This window comes from Equus asinus, chromosome 15, assembly GCF_041296235.1.
Source record: "Equus asinus isolate D_3611 breed Donkey chromosome 15, EquAss-T2T_v2, whole genome shotgun sequence".
Classification (NCBI taxonomy): Eukaryota; Metazoa; Chordata; class Mammalia; order Perissodactyla; family Equidae; genus Equus; species Equus asinus.
Window position 1 is genome coordinate 15,155,577 of NC_091804.1, and position 17,737 is coordinate 15,173,313.

At 38.7% G+C, this 17,737-nt stretch overlaps 1 protein-coding gene across 2 annotated transcripts in view; it reads right to left on the reverse strand.

The window, feature by feature from the left end:
* Positions 1-6,841: 6,841 nt before the first annotated feature.
* The window catches only part of PLCB1 (phospholipase C beta 1), a 667,363-nt gene continuing 656,467 nt past the window's right edge, over positions 6,842-17,737 (reverse strand). For both annotated transcript variants that reach the window (XM_044748183.2, XM_044748184.2), the window contains one exon: positions 6,842-9,312. In XM_044748183.2, coding sequence (XP_044604118.1) covers positions 9,085-9,312 — 228 coding nt within the window. In that variant the 3' untranslated portion in view covers positions 6,842-9,084. The remainder of the gene's footprint in view (positions 9,313-17,737) is intronic.

A 17,737-nucleotide genomic window follows, 5' to 3' on the forward strand; every position in this document is an offset into this window, starting at 1 on the left:
ACCCTGGGCTGCCAAAGCAGAGCACGGGAACTTAACCACTCGGCCATGGGGCTGGCCCCTAGTCCTTTTAGATATAAAGAATTTTCTTCATGAATTTAGAAGCTTTTGGTATGGTGTGCATTATTTTTATATAATTCAACTTAGTTCATTTTTTGAGCACCCAGCTGCTAAAAAATCTCTGTTAATTCTTTCCAATTGCAGCTATGTTCACGAAGTGCCAATATATGCCAGAGGGAGGACCCACCTGACCTTAAATTCCTCTTTCTATGCTGGCTTCCACTGAGTCAACTGTTGCCCTGCTTTGTTCCTGTCCTCCTGGTCCATTTACACCTAGTGGTTCTCTCTGCCTCATCTCTCCTATCTTTAGGAGTCCCAGAATTTTTCTGTTGTTCCCATGCCACTCTAGGATATAGGAATTTCTTGAAGCTGTCTAAGTGCAATTTGATAGAGTTGACTGTGTTCCCTCTGGGGCCTTGTTATTTCTTTGGTACTTTGCATAAAGAGGAAAAATTCCTCTCTTGGTAACCCCCTGAGACCTATACTCTTACTACATCCCTTACTTCTGCTTATTTCTCCCAGCTCACGCAAGAACAGCTTTGTCTCATGATTTATCCCAAACGTTTTGTCCATAACTGGAATTCTTCTCATTTTGTGGAGTCTACAGGCTTTTGGATGATACAGCCCCCGAGAAGAGACTAGCAGACTTCCAACTTTCTACCTGGTGCTCCCCTTCATTGAGATATGGAACATGGAAAGGCTTAGTTTTTTGAATGAGGAAAAGATCAGATGGGGAAAATATTTTGAGAACAAGACTGAATTATTTGATATTTCAAGAATTACTCAGCTGCTTATGTTTGGAAGCAGTACTGCTCTAGATCCAGGCGAAGGGGAGTCCCTGTCTTGGGTCCCCTGCTTAGAGGGCCTCACTCTGGCCTTCTCCTAGCTGTGCCTCCCCCCATAGAGAGGTGAGTGCTAGGCCTAGGGCACCCGCCAACCTGAAGGCAGATATTTTATCTGTGACAATCATATACAGGGAGAGAAAAAATGGGGAAAGTATTTTTAAAAGACTTTGTAATGTATTGTGGATCAAATTCTACTTTGGCATTATTAAGAGAGATTTCAGTATAAATTTATCTCCCAAATAAAATACTTGGACTGGAAAACCTTCTCTCAATGGGCAATGGACCATATTCTAGGTTTAAAAGGTTGGGATTGCCCTTTGCTGCATATAAAGTGACGAGTGACTTAGGGAGCAACTCTTGGAGGATAAAAAGATGTTAAATGCCATTTGATGCTGAAGACCCTCTGTCCCAGTCTGAGTGTGTGTGTGTGCATATCTCATATGTGTAGCATTAGTATTGTCATGATACAAGGGAAATAGACCTTTCCTTTTTAACTGTGTTGGGATAGAGACATGCAATATGATTCATTTTGAGGGAGTAGCCTTAAAGAAATACTTATCTGGGCATGATTATGACCAAGAAACCTGAACTTCTAACCCGATAGAGCCTCGGGCAGAATCGGTGCCTGGAACATAGTAGGTGTTTGTTAAATATGTGTTGACTGACATCTTACTGGAAAAATGTTGACATCAGAGTATTTATAGCTTCGCCCAATGTAAGAATAGCTCTATTTTTGCCTACTTAGTTTGTGAGCCTTTTGGGGGCTGAATTAGGCAACACCAGAGCATTCAGGAAGGATAGGATGATTTACATTGCAAAAGTTAAAGAGTGACTCAAAAGGTTAAAGACAGTTAAAGAAAATAGAATAAATCCAGAGATGAAGGTGAGGGGGAGAGAAGGCAAGAGCTTTGACACATTAAACTTTTTGACAGCCTAAGTTTGATAACATGCTATGCAATTCACTTCAACTTTTAAAGGCTTTGTGGCAAATATTTCCATAGCAATATACAAACTTTCACTTGTCCTGAATAAACTTCCTTCCATATTTCCACAGGAAATTCACCAGGTCCCTGTGAATTCAACCCACGTTTATCAGACTTATTTGCACCCTACTTTTAAGAAGAAAAGAGAAATCTGGAAAAATAAACGAATACTTGACTTAAGTAAAAAATAAATAGACAAATGACTTTTTGGATTCACATAGAAAACAATCAGCACCATTTTCCAAACAACCTCTAATTATTCAGCGGTCCAAGGAAGAATGATAACTGAGAGAGCCTTCCTAAGATAGAGTTTTGGGATGGACAGGTACAAAAGTGACCGGAGGACAAAAATTAAGCAAGAGGACCCAGATTTTAGAATAATTATCCACCCAATTAAAAAATGGGAGAGGGATTTGGATAGAAATTTCCCCAAAGAAGTTACACATATTGTCAACATATACAACACCATTAGTATTAGGGAAATTGCAAATCAAAACCACAAGGAGATAGTACTTCACACCCATTAGGACAGCAATAATCAAAAAGGAAGAAAACACCAGGTGTTGGAAAGGATGTGGAGAGACTGGAACCTTCAGATGTTGCTCAGAGTATAAAATGGTGCAATTACTTTAGAAAACTGTTTGGCAGTTCCTCAACAAGTTAAAGGTACAGTTACCTTATGAACCAGCAATTCCACTCCTAGGTATATCCTGAAGAGAAATGAAAACATATTTCCAAGCAGAAACTTGTACACGAGTATTTACAGCAGCATTATTCATAATAGCCCAACAGTGGAAACAACCCAAATGTCCATTAAGTGATGAGTGAATAAATAAAATATGTATCCAATGGAATATTATTTAACCATTAAAAGAAATGAAGTATTGATACATGCTACAACATGGATGAATCTTGAAATTGTTATCCTAAGTGAAACAAGCTAGACACACAAGGCCACATGTTGTATAAATCTAATGATATGAAATGTCCAAATCCACAGAGACATAAAATAAATTAACGATTTCTAGGGGCTAGGGAGAGGAGGTGGGGGGAAAGGGGAAATGGGAAGTGACTACTAATGAGTATGGGGTTTCTTTTTGGGAAGCTGAAAATGTTCTGGAATTAGAGAATGGTGATTGATGAGCAACTTTTGACCATACTAAAAACCACTGAAATGGGTACTTTAAAATGAAGAACTTTATGAATTATAGCTCAACAAAATTGTTATTAAAAAAATGCAGAATGCTCAAAGAAACAACTGGACTGTGCATGGATTCCAGGGGCAAGAATGGCTCCTGAGTTCTCTCTTGTGCACAAAAAGAGGCTGTTCATACTCCTGGGATTCAAGGTGAACCTGGCTTTCTCCACCTTTGTTCCAGAACCTAATGTTTGGTAACTGACCTACTTTTATCCCTCACTAGCTGTTTTGTGTTGTGAGATTGGTGCCATAAGTGAAAGGCAGAGAATGTGGCTCCTGTGTTGTCTAGGATTACTATTACAGTATTGCCAACATATGATGTGCCTAATAATAGTGTAGCTTTAAGTTAATGACACTTACTATGTAGATATCCATTGTTTATTTTTCTCTATCTTAGCACTAACTAGCTAGATGAGTACACAAATTTACTCATGATAAATGCAATACTTATTGTATGATTACATTATGGTGGGTTTGGGGATTCAATGAGTGAATGAGACGTGACACCTGGCATCAAAGATGTCAGTGAAGGATGTATATACGTAAGAGGGCCATTACATTGGAGCTTGCATGTACTCTATATGTGAAAGAAAGTACATGGTGTTTGGTAGGTTGATTGTATTAGTGGCCGCCATTAATGACCACCCTGTGTCTACATCCTTTTCCCTATAACATTGTAATATCCTTTTATTCTTTATCAGGGTTTGTTGTATGGCTTACTTTCACCAACAGAATGTGGTGGAAGAAATGGTGTGCCAGTTCTGAGTTTAGACTTCAAGAGACCTTGAACACTTTGGCTTGTTCTCTGGATCCTGCCTCTGACATGTGAAAAAGCCTTTGCTAACCTGCTGGAGTGTGAGAAGTCATGTGAAGCAGTGCCAAGTTGGTCCAGTTGTTCCACCTAAGGTCCCACACATGTCAAAGAGTCCAGTCAGGATCAGCGACCAGCCAACTCACAGCTGACTGCAGATGTACAAATAAGTCCAATTGAGATCAGTCAAGCCCAGCCCATAACCAGCAGAAAATGGTTGTTTGTGACACTAAGAGTTGGTGATGTTTGTTATGCAGCAATAGATAACTGATGTAGGATGCAGTGGGAGCACAGATGAGGAGGAACTTGGGTTGATCGAAGAAGGCTTCCTAAGGGAAGTGACATTTATGCTATCAACCTAAAGATGAATACGAGTTAGCTAGGGAAAGGAGAGAATGTGAGTGTGTGCGCGCGTGCGTGTGTGTGTGTGTGTGTGTGTGTGTGTTGGGGAGGGGTTCAAAGGAAAGGGAAGCAGAAAGTAAGGGTCTGAGTAGTTGAGGGAATAGTATTTAAAAAGCCCAGAAGGTGAGATGGTCCATAAGGCTGGAGTGTGGTGTGTGAGAGGAGTACTCAGAGATAAAGCTGGAGAGTCATATAGGTACCAAATCATCACCAAATTATGCAGGTACCAAGATCTCAAACATTTATAAAGGAGTTTAGAATTTATCCTGAGGACAGATGGGCTCAATTAAAGGCTTAATTCCATTTTTGCTTTTGTATGATCAGTCTAGCTACAGTTTTCGAAAGCCATTCTGTGATTTAGGACTGAAGGCATGGAAATCATTTAGGAGAACCTTGGGAGGTGGGAGGTGATGGTGGCCTGAACTTGGGTAGTAGCAGAAGGAATAGAAAGTGAATGAATCTGAGGGCTATCACAGGGTCAGAATTGACCTAACTTGACTTATTGGAAAGAGGAAGAGGGAGAGAGAGCTGTCAAGGATGATCCCAACCTTTTGGCTTGGGCAACTGAATTGATATTGGTTTTGTTCATTGATTAGAAAACAAAGGCAGTGGAGCAGGTTTGAGCATAACTACAAATTCAATTCGGTGCATATTGTATGTGGCAGATTATATTTTCCAAAGATGGCCATGTCTATATATTTATTCCATCACTCATGTTCTTCAGGGTGACCCACACTGCTCCCACAGTGAGGTGGGGTCTATGCTGCTTCCTCCCCCGAATCTGGGAAGGGGCTTGTGACAGCGCCAATGAATAGAGTCCACCATAAGTGAGAGCATGTAACTTTGAGGCTTGCTCATAAAAATTTTGATGCAGCTCCTGACTGCTTCTCTCTCAGAAGGTCACCCTTGGAATCCATACTGTGAGAAAACCATACTGTGAGAAAGCCCTGGCCATGTGGAGAGGGGATATGTTGGTATTCCAGCCCAGAGTCCCAGCTAGTCTCTCAGCTGACATATCATCAATCACCAGACATGTGGGTAAATTAATCTTCAGAGGATTCCAGCTTTCAGCCTTCTAGTCTTCCAGCCAAGGCCCCAGACATTGTGGAGTACAGACACGCCAGCTGTCTCTACTCTGCCCTGTCTGAATTCTTGACCCACCAAAACTATGAGAGATAAGAGATCATTCTTATTGTTTTAAGCCACTAGATTTTGGGGTAATGTGTAACATGGCAATAGATAACTAATACATTGCATTTGGGGTGCCTGTGGGACACTCTCATAACTCACATATTTCTTTTTTAAAATCAATGTTGCAGACTCTTTTTTTATATGTTTTATGAGAAAACTTACATCAAGTACTCTGTCACTTCCACTATTTGTCAAAAAAGCTTTGACTGTTTTGCCTTTCTTAGCTTTGGTCAAGGAAGGAAGGGAGGAAGGGAGAAAGGAATGGAGGATCTTGAACACGGAAGTAATGGGCAAGTACAATGCCACTCCTGGATGGGGGTAAGTGAATGACAGAGTAATGACAACTGTGCCCTTTGGCACAAGCATTGTGACACCCCAATTTCCTGCACAAGGACAGATGTGCTCCATCAGGGTGGGCATTATGTCCTTAAAGACTGGCATTATGCCCTCTCCCACCATCTTGCCCGTCAAAAGAAGGTTGGCCCTGACAGCAAGAAATAACAGTTGGGTTGTGTTAAGAAATTTTTATTGTTTCCTTTGGATTTGTGATGAAAGCACATAAAATTACAAGTGGAAGAAACATCATGCCACAAAATTGCATAGAATTATTACAAAAATGTGAACTATGCATTTTAAATAATTTGAGATAGAAGAACCAAAATATGTACATTTTAAGAGCTTCAAATACTTTGTCCTATCTTTGTTTTTCTTCTGAAAAGGTGAAAGTCACAATGTCCAATCCATCACAAACAATATTTATACAGTGCACAAGCGCAACATTAACTTCAAAGTAATGCAAGCAATGGCCCTTTCTTTTGAAATTATTTAATGACTGCTTATCTATTACAGGAGTAGTAATTAATGGATGGCAATATTGAAATGTTAAAATGAAATGTTAAAAACCAAAAACACATGGCATGTCATTAGAACTTTGGAAATTGGTTTACACGGCCAAAACCACGCAGTTCTCAGTAGTGTACAGGTATCAGAGGGCACGGTCTAATTGAATACACAGCTCTACTCTCTATTATAGGCAAAACCACAGTACAGAATTTCACACATTCAACAAAGAACAAGGCAAATACATAAAGGCACAAAACTGCACATCATATAGACCCTTTTTCTTTATCTTAGTCTATTTCAAGTAATATTAATGTTATTAAATGATAGTATCACTGTAGTAGTTTCAATGATGCAAGATGGACAGTGTTATACACTACCCCACAACTGCAAAAAGTGTCATTGTACAGATATAAAAATGTGATTACAGTAAATGGCCAAATACAAACGTATTGTAAAATGACGAGAGTCACTAAGATAATGAAATCCAACTACCAAAACAGTTTTGTGTACGTCAAGGTTATTCAACCTTAGTCTGTCTCTATACTAAAATGTGATACAATGTTCTATAATCATCACCTTTGTGTTTGGTTATGAATGCTATTATTAGTTCATTCTTCTGCAATTTTAGACTGTCTCTAATTTTGTTTATAAAAATGCAGCATTCGATTTTGACCATTCTTGCTTTCTTATGAGTAATGCCTTTCTTTCAAAGTGCAAAAGTAGAATGATTTACAAAAGATTTCTCTTTCAGTGGAAGTTAAGTTCTATTAAGTGTCTAATTAACACCCCAAATCCTTCAGATCAAAATATAATCATCTCCAAAGAGGATGGGATTTTTCCCCTTGTGTCTCGCTAGATGTGTTTTTTTAATCAAACCCTTTTTCTAAGCTTTCGTTTTGATTAAAACTTCATTGTGATCCCTAGTTATTGCTTAAAGTTAAATAATTTCCATAAAAATATTAAATTCTTGAAACACAATTTTCAGGACACAACTGGTTTTGTATTTTAACATGTTTTGCTAAGCTACAATCAGACAGGTTTATTTTAAAATAAAATAAAGCTATAAGCATCTTGCTTTAGGGCTTAACTTCAATATTCTTTGTGTTACTCTCTAACTTATATTTTCCTCTATATAATTATTCTCTCTTACTTAAGATTTTTCAATAACGTTTTTGATCATTTTTACCAGGATATAATTTGCTTCTCTTATGCCACTTGACATAGGAACTTAACAAAAAGACACAGTAAAGTGAATTAAATGTACATAGTAAATACATAATGAAAGATTTTTTATTTTAGAATACAATTGATATCTGTCAGACTTAAAAATTGTGGAAGATACTAATAAATTTCCATATTGCTGTCCTATACATTTTTATATATTCTGACCATTAAAACAAGCTTAAAATCTGATACTTATAATCCAGTTTTTGATCCTGCAAAATATATATCAAATTTGCATTCTAAATTCTAAATCTACTTTAACTTGCATCAACGGCTCCATCAATTGTTTCTTAGAATTTCGATATAATTTAATATCCACATAATCTGGATGTTTGGCCACTTTCTTCTCGATCCACTTATTCCTGAATTTGGTTTTAAATCTCGTGGAAGAGGTTTGGGTCACTGCCAATTAATATACACACATCTACATTTGTATGAATGTGCATATGTGTGTGTGTATGCGGTATGTGTGTATGTGGTATATGTGTGTGTGCTTAAATGGTTGTGTGTACATATATACATGGAGATAATATATATCATTTATATGTGGGTCTGTGTATTCTCTAGATAAATATTCAATGTTTATCTCTATATTAAAAATAAATGAACAATAAAAAAAAGTCAGAGAGCAAAATAACCACTGGAACCTGGTCACTGATTGAATCTCTGCTCAACATACATCAGCTCAAGTATTTTTATTCAACTGAACAGACTCTTTGTTGTTATTTAATCACTTCAGGTCAACAGCCGATGAATACCCAGATTTGAGTGCAAATAGTCAACTTGGACAGCACACTGCCTGGAAGTGTGCGGCCAACTTGCTCATGCAGCCAATGTTCAAGCCATATTGCCAAGTCTGGGGATAGCTTCACTGGGCAAGGATGCAATCAAGTGACTTTTTCAGAATAGAAAACCAGCTTATTTGGATCACTACGGTATCTAATAAAGCCATGTCAGCAACAAGTACATTGATGCCTCTATGATAAATAAATTAGCAAACTGCAAGCCACCAGTGCTTGCAAAGCAAAGGATGAAACAATTTAATATGCACGTTAACTTGAAGATATGGTAGTTGAGGGGCAGTTGGGGAAAAAAAATGCTCAGAGTTGGCTGTTCAATAGTGTTAAATAGTGCTATGCATTTCTCAAACTATTTCTATTACTTTGAAATACTTTACACCAGAGCTTCAAATAAAAACATGAGCTTGATTCTCTTCAAAGAAGACACTGTCCTTCATTAAATGTTCCATGGAGCCTGGAAGTGGCCTGCTTTGAATTTACTATTGGAAAGAAAACAAAAATCTCACATACATGCACTCTCCACTAGTGGACCTGCAGTAGTTTCCACATAACACATGGAACCTAGGCATGGGGATGTCTGCATGGATCCGTCTGGACCTCTCCCTTTGGTGTGGATTTTAGGCTAAGGGATGCTTCTCAGGAAGATGCTCCTGGGCAGTGATTTTTGAAGAAGAGAGAGTCCGATGGAGCTTGAATGGCCATGCATGTTCTGACAGCCTGGCAGGAGCAATCACAGCGGGGTATCAAACTCTTTTCCTGGGTTGTCTCCTTCCAGCTCCTCACTGGAGGGAGGTCTGTGGTTCAGTTTGCCAGGGTCTGAGGCCAGAGAGGGAGGGGCAGAACTGTGATTGCTGTCTTCACTGATTTTCCCTTTCATGGCTTCCTGCACGAACTCCAAAATCTCCAGGGGTAGTCTTTTGAACTTGTCTTGGTACTCTTGCTCCAGCTCCACCTGCAGCTGGAAGACATCAAGAGAGGAGGATGATTTCATGTCATTTAGGTTATATAACCACTCGTGTAGTACTACCTTGAAAGAGACGTACAAAGACAGGGGTGGAATAAATTAATTTCCATATCATCTACTGGTAACCTATAGAGAAGATGTAAAACAGAGTTTAGTTGGACCCGTCATTTGTCCATAGCTGAAAGTCAAGTTCAGGTCCTGTGTGGCATAATAGGGCAAACAATCTGCAATAATATAAATAAATACACACACAAACACAAACACATACACAGAGGTAAGTCTTTGGAAAAATTTACAGGAGTAGTATGCAATGATCTGAAGTTCTTAAGTGTAGAGATTGGAAGGTACTGTAGCTGGGAGTGCCAAGGTCAGCCCTGCATCAGACTGGGGAGAGCGAAGAAGCTGTCTGGAGTAGACAGAGGATCAAGGTGTGGGCTTCAGGAAGTGAAGCCTCATCCAAAGGCTGGGAAGCAACATTTCTGAAGAGGAGCTCCATGCATTTTTACCAACCGAACATACTCATGGAACCAACTTGAACTTCTATTTTGACTTCGTCACTTCTTTATTTTGATTCCTTTCTTCATTCTAATTTTTATTTGCCTCGTAAACTGTTTTAGCTACCTATAAACTGTCTTTTAATTTATCTTTAATTTTTATTTAAAGGTAATGCTCTGGAGAATTTTCAGACTTTTAAAAATCACAGAACCCTTTCTTCAAATGCAGACTTACCTGGTGGCCCTAATCAGAAAACAAGTAAAAGCTGGAGTCTTTGATAGAAGGAGAGTGAGGGGCAGGACAGCGGTGGGTGCTGCCTGCTGGGAAGCTGAGCTGTGCAGAGCCCCATGGAAACCTAGAATTTTAAATAAAATTCTCTTTGCTTATTGAATGGTAAGGAGGGAGCATAATCTGAGAAACAGCGTGTGAGACTATGTGCTTTTTCTCCTTCTAGTAGCCTTCAGGCAGCTTTTCTTAAGATATGTCCTTAAAATCTTTCAGGGATATCTTTTACAAATCATCTGGAATCTTGACTTTGGTTCTGATTCAGATCTGGGCTCCCAGGTCCTGCATTTCTCAGAGCCTCCCCGGTAATGCCGATGCAGCTGGTCCACTTTGGACACCCTGATTATCTTCTGTCCTGGTTCTACTCTGAGATCCCAGTTCTACTTTTTGTCTTGATCCTGGCTGTATGTCCTCTATCTGCAGCTTCAGTGCAGTCTCTGGTGCTTGCCCTGGCCCTGGGACAGTCTAGGGTGTGGACAGTCCTTAGGGCATCGGCCCCTTGGTTTCTTGATTCCCTTTCCTCACTTACATTCTGGACAGTGCCGGTAGCTTGAGAACACCCTCTTTTGTTCAACTCCTTTTCACTTCTGCTTCTATGCCAGAGAAATTGCCAAGGCTTAGTTATCTAATATAGATCCATAATCCCGTATCTGCAATTCTAAAATTCCCAAAGTTCTGAAATCCAGAAGGTTTTTGTAAATTTGTGGCAAACTCACTGACATTAACTGATATAAGGCTATTCATCATCCTCATTTATCCTACCTCATGTCAATATCCATGCATGGCGCTGTTGACATATTAATTTATCTGATCATGAGGGTGACCCAGGCCCCCCTGGGATATTATGCTCATAGTATATGCATCATATTACCTTTTTAAAAATCAGAAAAATTATGAATTCTGAAAAACAGGCCCCAAGAGTCTCAGATAATAGATTCTGCGTCTGTTTGAATGACCTTTTATTTTTTTCCACATCAAAAAGCACCTGATAAAAATGCCTTGGCTTGAGTATTGAAAGTCACCTATTCTCCTCAAATACAAAATGTGGGCTATTTATGAATATGTGTGCTGGCATATGAATTCTAATAAGCCAAGGAGGAAATGTTCTGAGAGGAGCACCCCGGGGGCCCTGAGATTCACACTGCTGCAATGGAGCAAAGGCACCTTCACACACAGCCCCACCCTCAGTGTCGGGACAGAAGAACCACTAGAGCATCAAAGACAGGAAGACAATGGCTAATTCCTTCCCAGGTGTTTGAACAATTTAGGAGGAGATGGGCTCTTACACTGTCATACTCTCTTGCATGAGTGAAGTCTCAGCCCGTTTGACAGTTTCCATTTACTACCATTCAGGCCTCGTCATCAATTCATCTCAATTGTAATTCAGCAACACATGCAGTTAAAATTCCATTTCCAAGGAATGTAGGGAAAGGGAGAAAAGCAAGAGTCCCTGTGTTTAGGAAACAGCAGAATGCTGTCTTCATTTAGGTTAGAATGGGGGACCTTCAGCTAGAGATATATTGCATGTGACCTAGCAGTCAATTTCTCTCAGGTCGTTAGTGGACAAGACCTCATGCTGCTTGATAGTGCTGTTTCTTTTTAAAATTTGTGTATTAAAAAAAGGAAAATCTGAAATGTGAGAAAATGCCAAGTACTTAAGCTAACATTTTCTAATAACTTTTAATAATCTAATTTTAATAATTATGATTCTGCACCCAATTCTGATGTGTGGGTTTTTTCCCCCACAAAATCAAGCAATTCTCTACAACACCAGCTGTGTGTTGTACAACTGAACTCAATTCTGACACTACTTGCCTGGAAATAGCATCGGATCCCACAGGTTAAGGGCTCAGTTCCCCACCCCCACCTCACTTCAGATGCCAATCACAGGTCCAGGTTGTTATCTGTGCTCCTGACAGATTAGCTATAGATTGGAGGTTCCAACAATCCTCTCATTGGGTTCAATTAATTTGCTAGAGTGGCTCACAGAACTCAAACATTTTACTTACTATCTTACTGGTTTATTATAAAAGAATATAATTCAGGAACAGCCAAATAGAAGGGCAAGCATAGGGCAAGGTGTGGGAAAAGGTGCAGAGCTTACGAGCCCTCTCTGAGCAAGCCACTCTCCCCAAATCTCCATGTGTTCACCAACCCGGAAGCTCTCCAATCTCTGTCCTTTTGGGTTTTATGGAGGCTTCATTATATAGGCATGATTAAATCACTGGCCATTGGCGACTGAACTCAACCTCTAGCCCCTCTTCCTTCCCCTGGGGGTCAGGGGGTTGGGACTGAAAGTTCCAACTTTCTAATCACAAGGTTCACTTCCCTGGCCACCTGCCCCCAGCCTTAGGTTACCTAGGGGCTTTTGAAAAGTCATACCATTAACATAACAAAAGACACCTTTGTTGCTCTTATTAACACTTAGGAAATTCCAAGGATTTTAGGAGCTCTGTGCCAGGAATTGGGATGAAGATCAAATATATATTCCTTATTATACATCATAATATTACAATACTAATAATTTAATTTTAATAATTATATTAAATAATTTTTAATAATTGGCCCAGTTGTGGCTAAATTATAACTTTAGTGGACTCTTTATCATGGGTTAGTGGTACATTTTATTGTATTCTAAACTATTTTAATAAATTAAAATAATTTAATTTATTAAATAAAATAAATTATATTAAATTCCATATTTCAGTCTTTTAAAAAGTCTTTCAGTTATTAATGAATTACGAAATTGCTTTTATTACTGAATTTCAAATTAGAGCTTCTATTTTTTTTCTTCTTATATTTATTTACTTCTTATAAATGGAACACTTACTCATTGTAAGAAAATATAGAAAGTATGTGGGGCAATCTGGCTCTGTTCCCCAAAAGCCCCATCCATCAGGAGTCTAGAGCTATTCCAGCCCAAGGGTCGCAAACTCACATGTTCAGGGGGACCAGGCAAGTCACGAAAATAAGAGGAGGAGGCTGTGTGCAAGGAAGCAGGAGTGGTGGGGAGGACAGGCTCCATCTAAAGCGGGTGCCAGAAACTCAGCTCTAGCTGATGCTTGCCAGACTCTTGTTTTTCAAGAGAAGTCAGAAATTCAAGTTTTCATGTAAGATCTCCTGATTTTTTATTGTTGGCAATCAATTTGAACCACACTCATGAATCTTATTGGGCTTGTGGAGAGTTTCTAACTTCTCTCCTAGCAGATCTAAATCTGGCTTAGACCAGAGGATTCTAGAGATTGAGTCCAATTGTGGAATTTCAGTTTGGATCCTGCCTGATTTTCCCTTCCACAGTCCTGAGCTTCAGGTGGTTCTCCACTGAACACTAAGGCTTGCTCTTGATCATCCCTCTGCTGGGGGCCAGTGTCATCCATCTAACTGCCACATTCTGGATCATGTACTTAAACTTGTGTTGAGTTTCTACTCTGTGCAACTCAAGTGGCAGGCTCTGAGGCAATGGTAGATTGATGGCACAAGGGACAGCAGTTCCTTGCCCCTCCTTGTAGTCATGGTCTTTGCAGTTCCTCCTATCAAAGGGTGGAGTGTACTCTTCATCATGTTGAATCTGGGGAGGCCTTGTGGTTTGCTTCGTCCAGTAGAATGGACCCTAGTGACAGTATTCAGTTCTGAGCCTGACCTCAAAAGGTCTTGTGTGCTTCTGCTATCATGGCTGGAAGCTTACACGGGCATCTGGGAAGAACCCCAGGCTGACCTGCTGGAGGAGGAGATACATGGCCCAGTTATACCTCTTTCCATCACTTCAACTGACTATCAGACATGAAAGTGAAGCTGTTATTAACCAGCCTGTGCTAGCTGACCCACCAATGCAACACAGGCTTGAGCAAGTCTACTGAGATCAGCTGAGCATGGCCCAGAAGAGAATAGCCTGCCTGGTTCATAGACTCATGAGCTTCGTAAATGCTTATTGTTTTATGCCACTGAGTTTTGTGGTTGTTTGTTAGGCGGCAGTATTGTGCAATAACTAACTGATACAAAGGAATATCATATATGGCCTGGCCCACGAAGCACTCATAATTAATTCAGTTGACCCCATCTTTTTATCGCTATGGCCTCAAAACACATTCTTGGGGAAACATCATCAAAGCACAGATAGATTTTCATGAGAAATCTGATTTTGTATGATATGCCTTGGAGCTTTTCTATATTAGCAAACATGAACTTGTTTCATCTTAAGTTTATAAGATCTATTTTTAGAAAATGGGCAAAAAAGAGGGGGGGAACATGGTCAAATTTAACCCCTGATTTTAAGGCAAATTGTTACATTATCCTCAGATATTAATAAATAAGAGTGGGGCTGGCTCCCTGGCTCAGTGGTTAAGTTCACGCGCTCTGCTGCGGCAGCCCAGGGTTCGTCAGACCACGTTGAGGCAGCGTCCCACATCCCACAACTAGAAGGACCTGCAACTAAGATATACAACTATGTGTGGGGGGTTTGGGAAGATAAAGCAGAAAAAAAAAAAATCGGCAACAGTTGTTAGGTCAGGTGCCAATCTTTAAAAAAATAAAAAATAAATAAATAAATAAGAGCATTACCAGAGTTTGTTTTATTATAGGCTGAGTTCTCGAATTTGACTAGCCAGACTCAATTTCTAAATTTCTTAGTTACCTTGATTTCCAAAACATGTTGCCTCCTCATTGCTTCTGTGAATTCTGGATTGATAAGCAGGCAAAGGCAATACCATCAAGTTCAAATGTGTTAGCCCTGCCTGACAATATTGTCAAAGAGTTTTGCTCTTGGGATGCTATCCTGCCTCTGACATTTTTTTCAACTGCCTTAAGAAATAAATCAGGGCGTTGATTTAGTTAAGCAAGGTGTTTAGATGCATAAATGTAAGTGAATACCAGAGAGAAAGCAAAATTACTCATGAAGGTTAGTTTACAAATAGAAAAAAAAGCCCACCTCAGTATAATGTAAATATGACATAAATAGAAAATAAGCCAGGTTGCTGAGTCATTAAAGAGAGATAATGAGAACCAACTTTCTAAGGAAACAAATTGAAATCAGAGACTAATAAGCTACAGTGGGATAACAAAGACAGAACTGCCAAAACAAAACAAAATTGCTACAAAGTATGCACGGACAGATATTTAGGAAGATTTTCACAATTTGACCGCAGGTCCATCTCAAGTAATTTTGCCTAAGGAAGTGTATTAAAGACTTTAATATAAAACACAAAGCAATAAAAATCTTAGGAGAAAACCCAGGTGAATAATTATATAATCAGGGGGTAGAGAGACCTTCTTACGCAAGACAGAAAAACCATAAGCTACAAAGGAAAACTCATAGGCATGTTTATCTAAATGAAAATAATCTTTTTTCGTGAAAAAATGGGCAAAAATAAAGCAGTTCATAGGAGAAGAAATGCAAATATCCAATATATATATGAGAAGATGCTCACTCTTATTAACAATCAGGAACATGCAATTGCACAACCCCTTTTTAAGGGACGTTACATTGGTAAAAATAATATTTTTAAAGGAGCAATAACATCTGGTGGGAAACTGACATTTTCAAACATAAGGCAATAATCTGATAATATCTATAAGAAAGAACATGTACATAGCTTTTGACCCAGCACTTTACATTTGGGAATCTGGCCCAGAGAAATAAAAGCACCAACACATGAGGATGGAAGCGTTACCATACTTACTGCAGCATTGTTCGTAGCGGCAAACCAAACCAAAGCAAAACAAAATAGCAGCAACAACAACAGCAACAAAAACCTTGGAAACAATGCTAACTAATTTTAATATTACGCCACATGTGCACTATCATTGTCTATCACTATCCTGTTTTGGGGAATTAACTGAAAATAAATTTCAGACATCACGACACTTCACCATACATACTGCACCACACATCTCCTAAAAACAAGGACATTTTTTACATAGTGGCAATATCGTAATCATTTTAAGGAAATTAAGAATAATTCCTTGATGTTAGCTAACACCTATCCATGTTCAAATTTCCCCTCCCAAATTTCTCTGGCTTATCTTTTTTGACCAGAATTCCACCAAAGTTCATGTATTGCATTTGACTGTTATGTCTTTCTCCTTTTTCCCACTTGAACTATTTATTGCTTTACATTTTTTTATGACTTGGGTTTTTTGAAGAGTTCTGTTCAATTTTCTTATAGAATGCCCACGTTCTGAATTTGTCTGATTGTTTCCTTATGTTGTCATTTAAGTTGGTCCTGGAAACCCTGAATTTCCCGTAAACTAGAAGTTAAGCCTGTAGGCTTGATTAGATAGAGGTTAAACATCTGTGCGGACAAGAATAGTCAATAGCTATTCTTTTATATCTCATACTGCAACGTTTTCAGTGGGCGCCTAGTGTCACGTGGTCGTATTAGCGATTCTAAGTTTGATCACTTGGCTAAAAGTGGTAAATACGAGACCTCAATTTGTCAAATGTTTTCCTCTTGCAATTTGCAGTTATTCTGTGGGGTGAAACTCTGGATCCACATAAAGTTTTCTTAGTATCCTTTCATGAAATTGATGATTCTTGCCTATCTCATTGGGGGTAAATGGTAATTTTCTAAATCTTTCTTATTTAGCTGGTATTCTTTTGTAAGGAAGAGCTTTCCCTCCTCACTTGGAGATGAGCTAGAGTTCCTCCTAACAAGGCAGGGTAAGTGTTTAATTCTTTTTCTTTACTTACAAATATTCTGAGGAAGGAGTTGGGTCAATAATTATTTCACAAGATGGCAAATGAGTTTTCTTTTTCTTCTCTCTCTTCCTCTGAAAATAACTACGGAAAATACATTTTTATTTTTATTTATCCCTTTTGTTTAAGTCAGTTGCACCATTATTCTTTTTTGAGCTTAAATTGTCCCATGCTTGTCCAGTGGGAGCCCTTTCAGGCAGACTCCTCTTTCCTTTTGACATGCTCCGATTAGTTGTTGAACACTTACTTGCTTTTTCAAGGTATAACAAGATAGTTCAGACACCTTTTGTACTTTCTCTGGCTCGGACCTGGAAAGAGCCACTTTTCCAAGGAGCTTTAGTGGAGAAGGTGTTAATAAACCAAGCTCTGGGCGCTAAAAGTGCTCAGTGCTACTGACTGTCATTGCATTTAGGCCATCTTGATGGACGGTTAGGACATGTATTTTGAAAATTCGTTAGTACATATTGATATTTCAAATTTAAATATAACAGCATAGAATTTTTTAACTGCTTTGATTTTCTATTTGTACGTCTTTTTTGTTTTGCAATTAATTTTGCATATTTTGTTTTCTGATAAGATATTTACTTATTTGCTTTATATTGCAATATACGCAAAGTAGTTTCAATATTATGACCTAATAACCATAATATTTAAGCTTAAGATTAAAAGCTTAAGAGTTTTTTGAGGCTCTTTTTTTCACAGAATATATCTCACTAAGGATGCACAATTATATTACTCTGCTAAAGTTCACTTGAAATAATAATATTCTCTGTGCAGCTTTGATACACACATAGGATCATTTATTTCACTTCGTTTTCTCATTAGACATTTCTGATTATTTCTTTTTTGTTTTTCTTTCTCTAGGAGTATCTGCTGTATATATTTAACATTTAATTCCTCACAATCTTTTAACCGTTTAAAAAATATCTCCAGCCTTTGGGAAGTAGG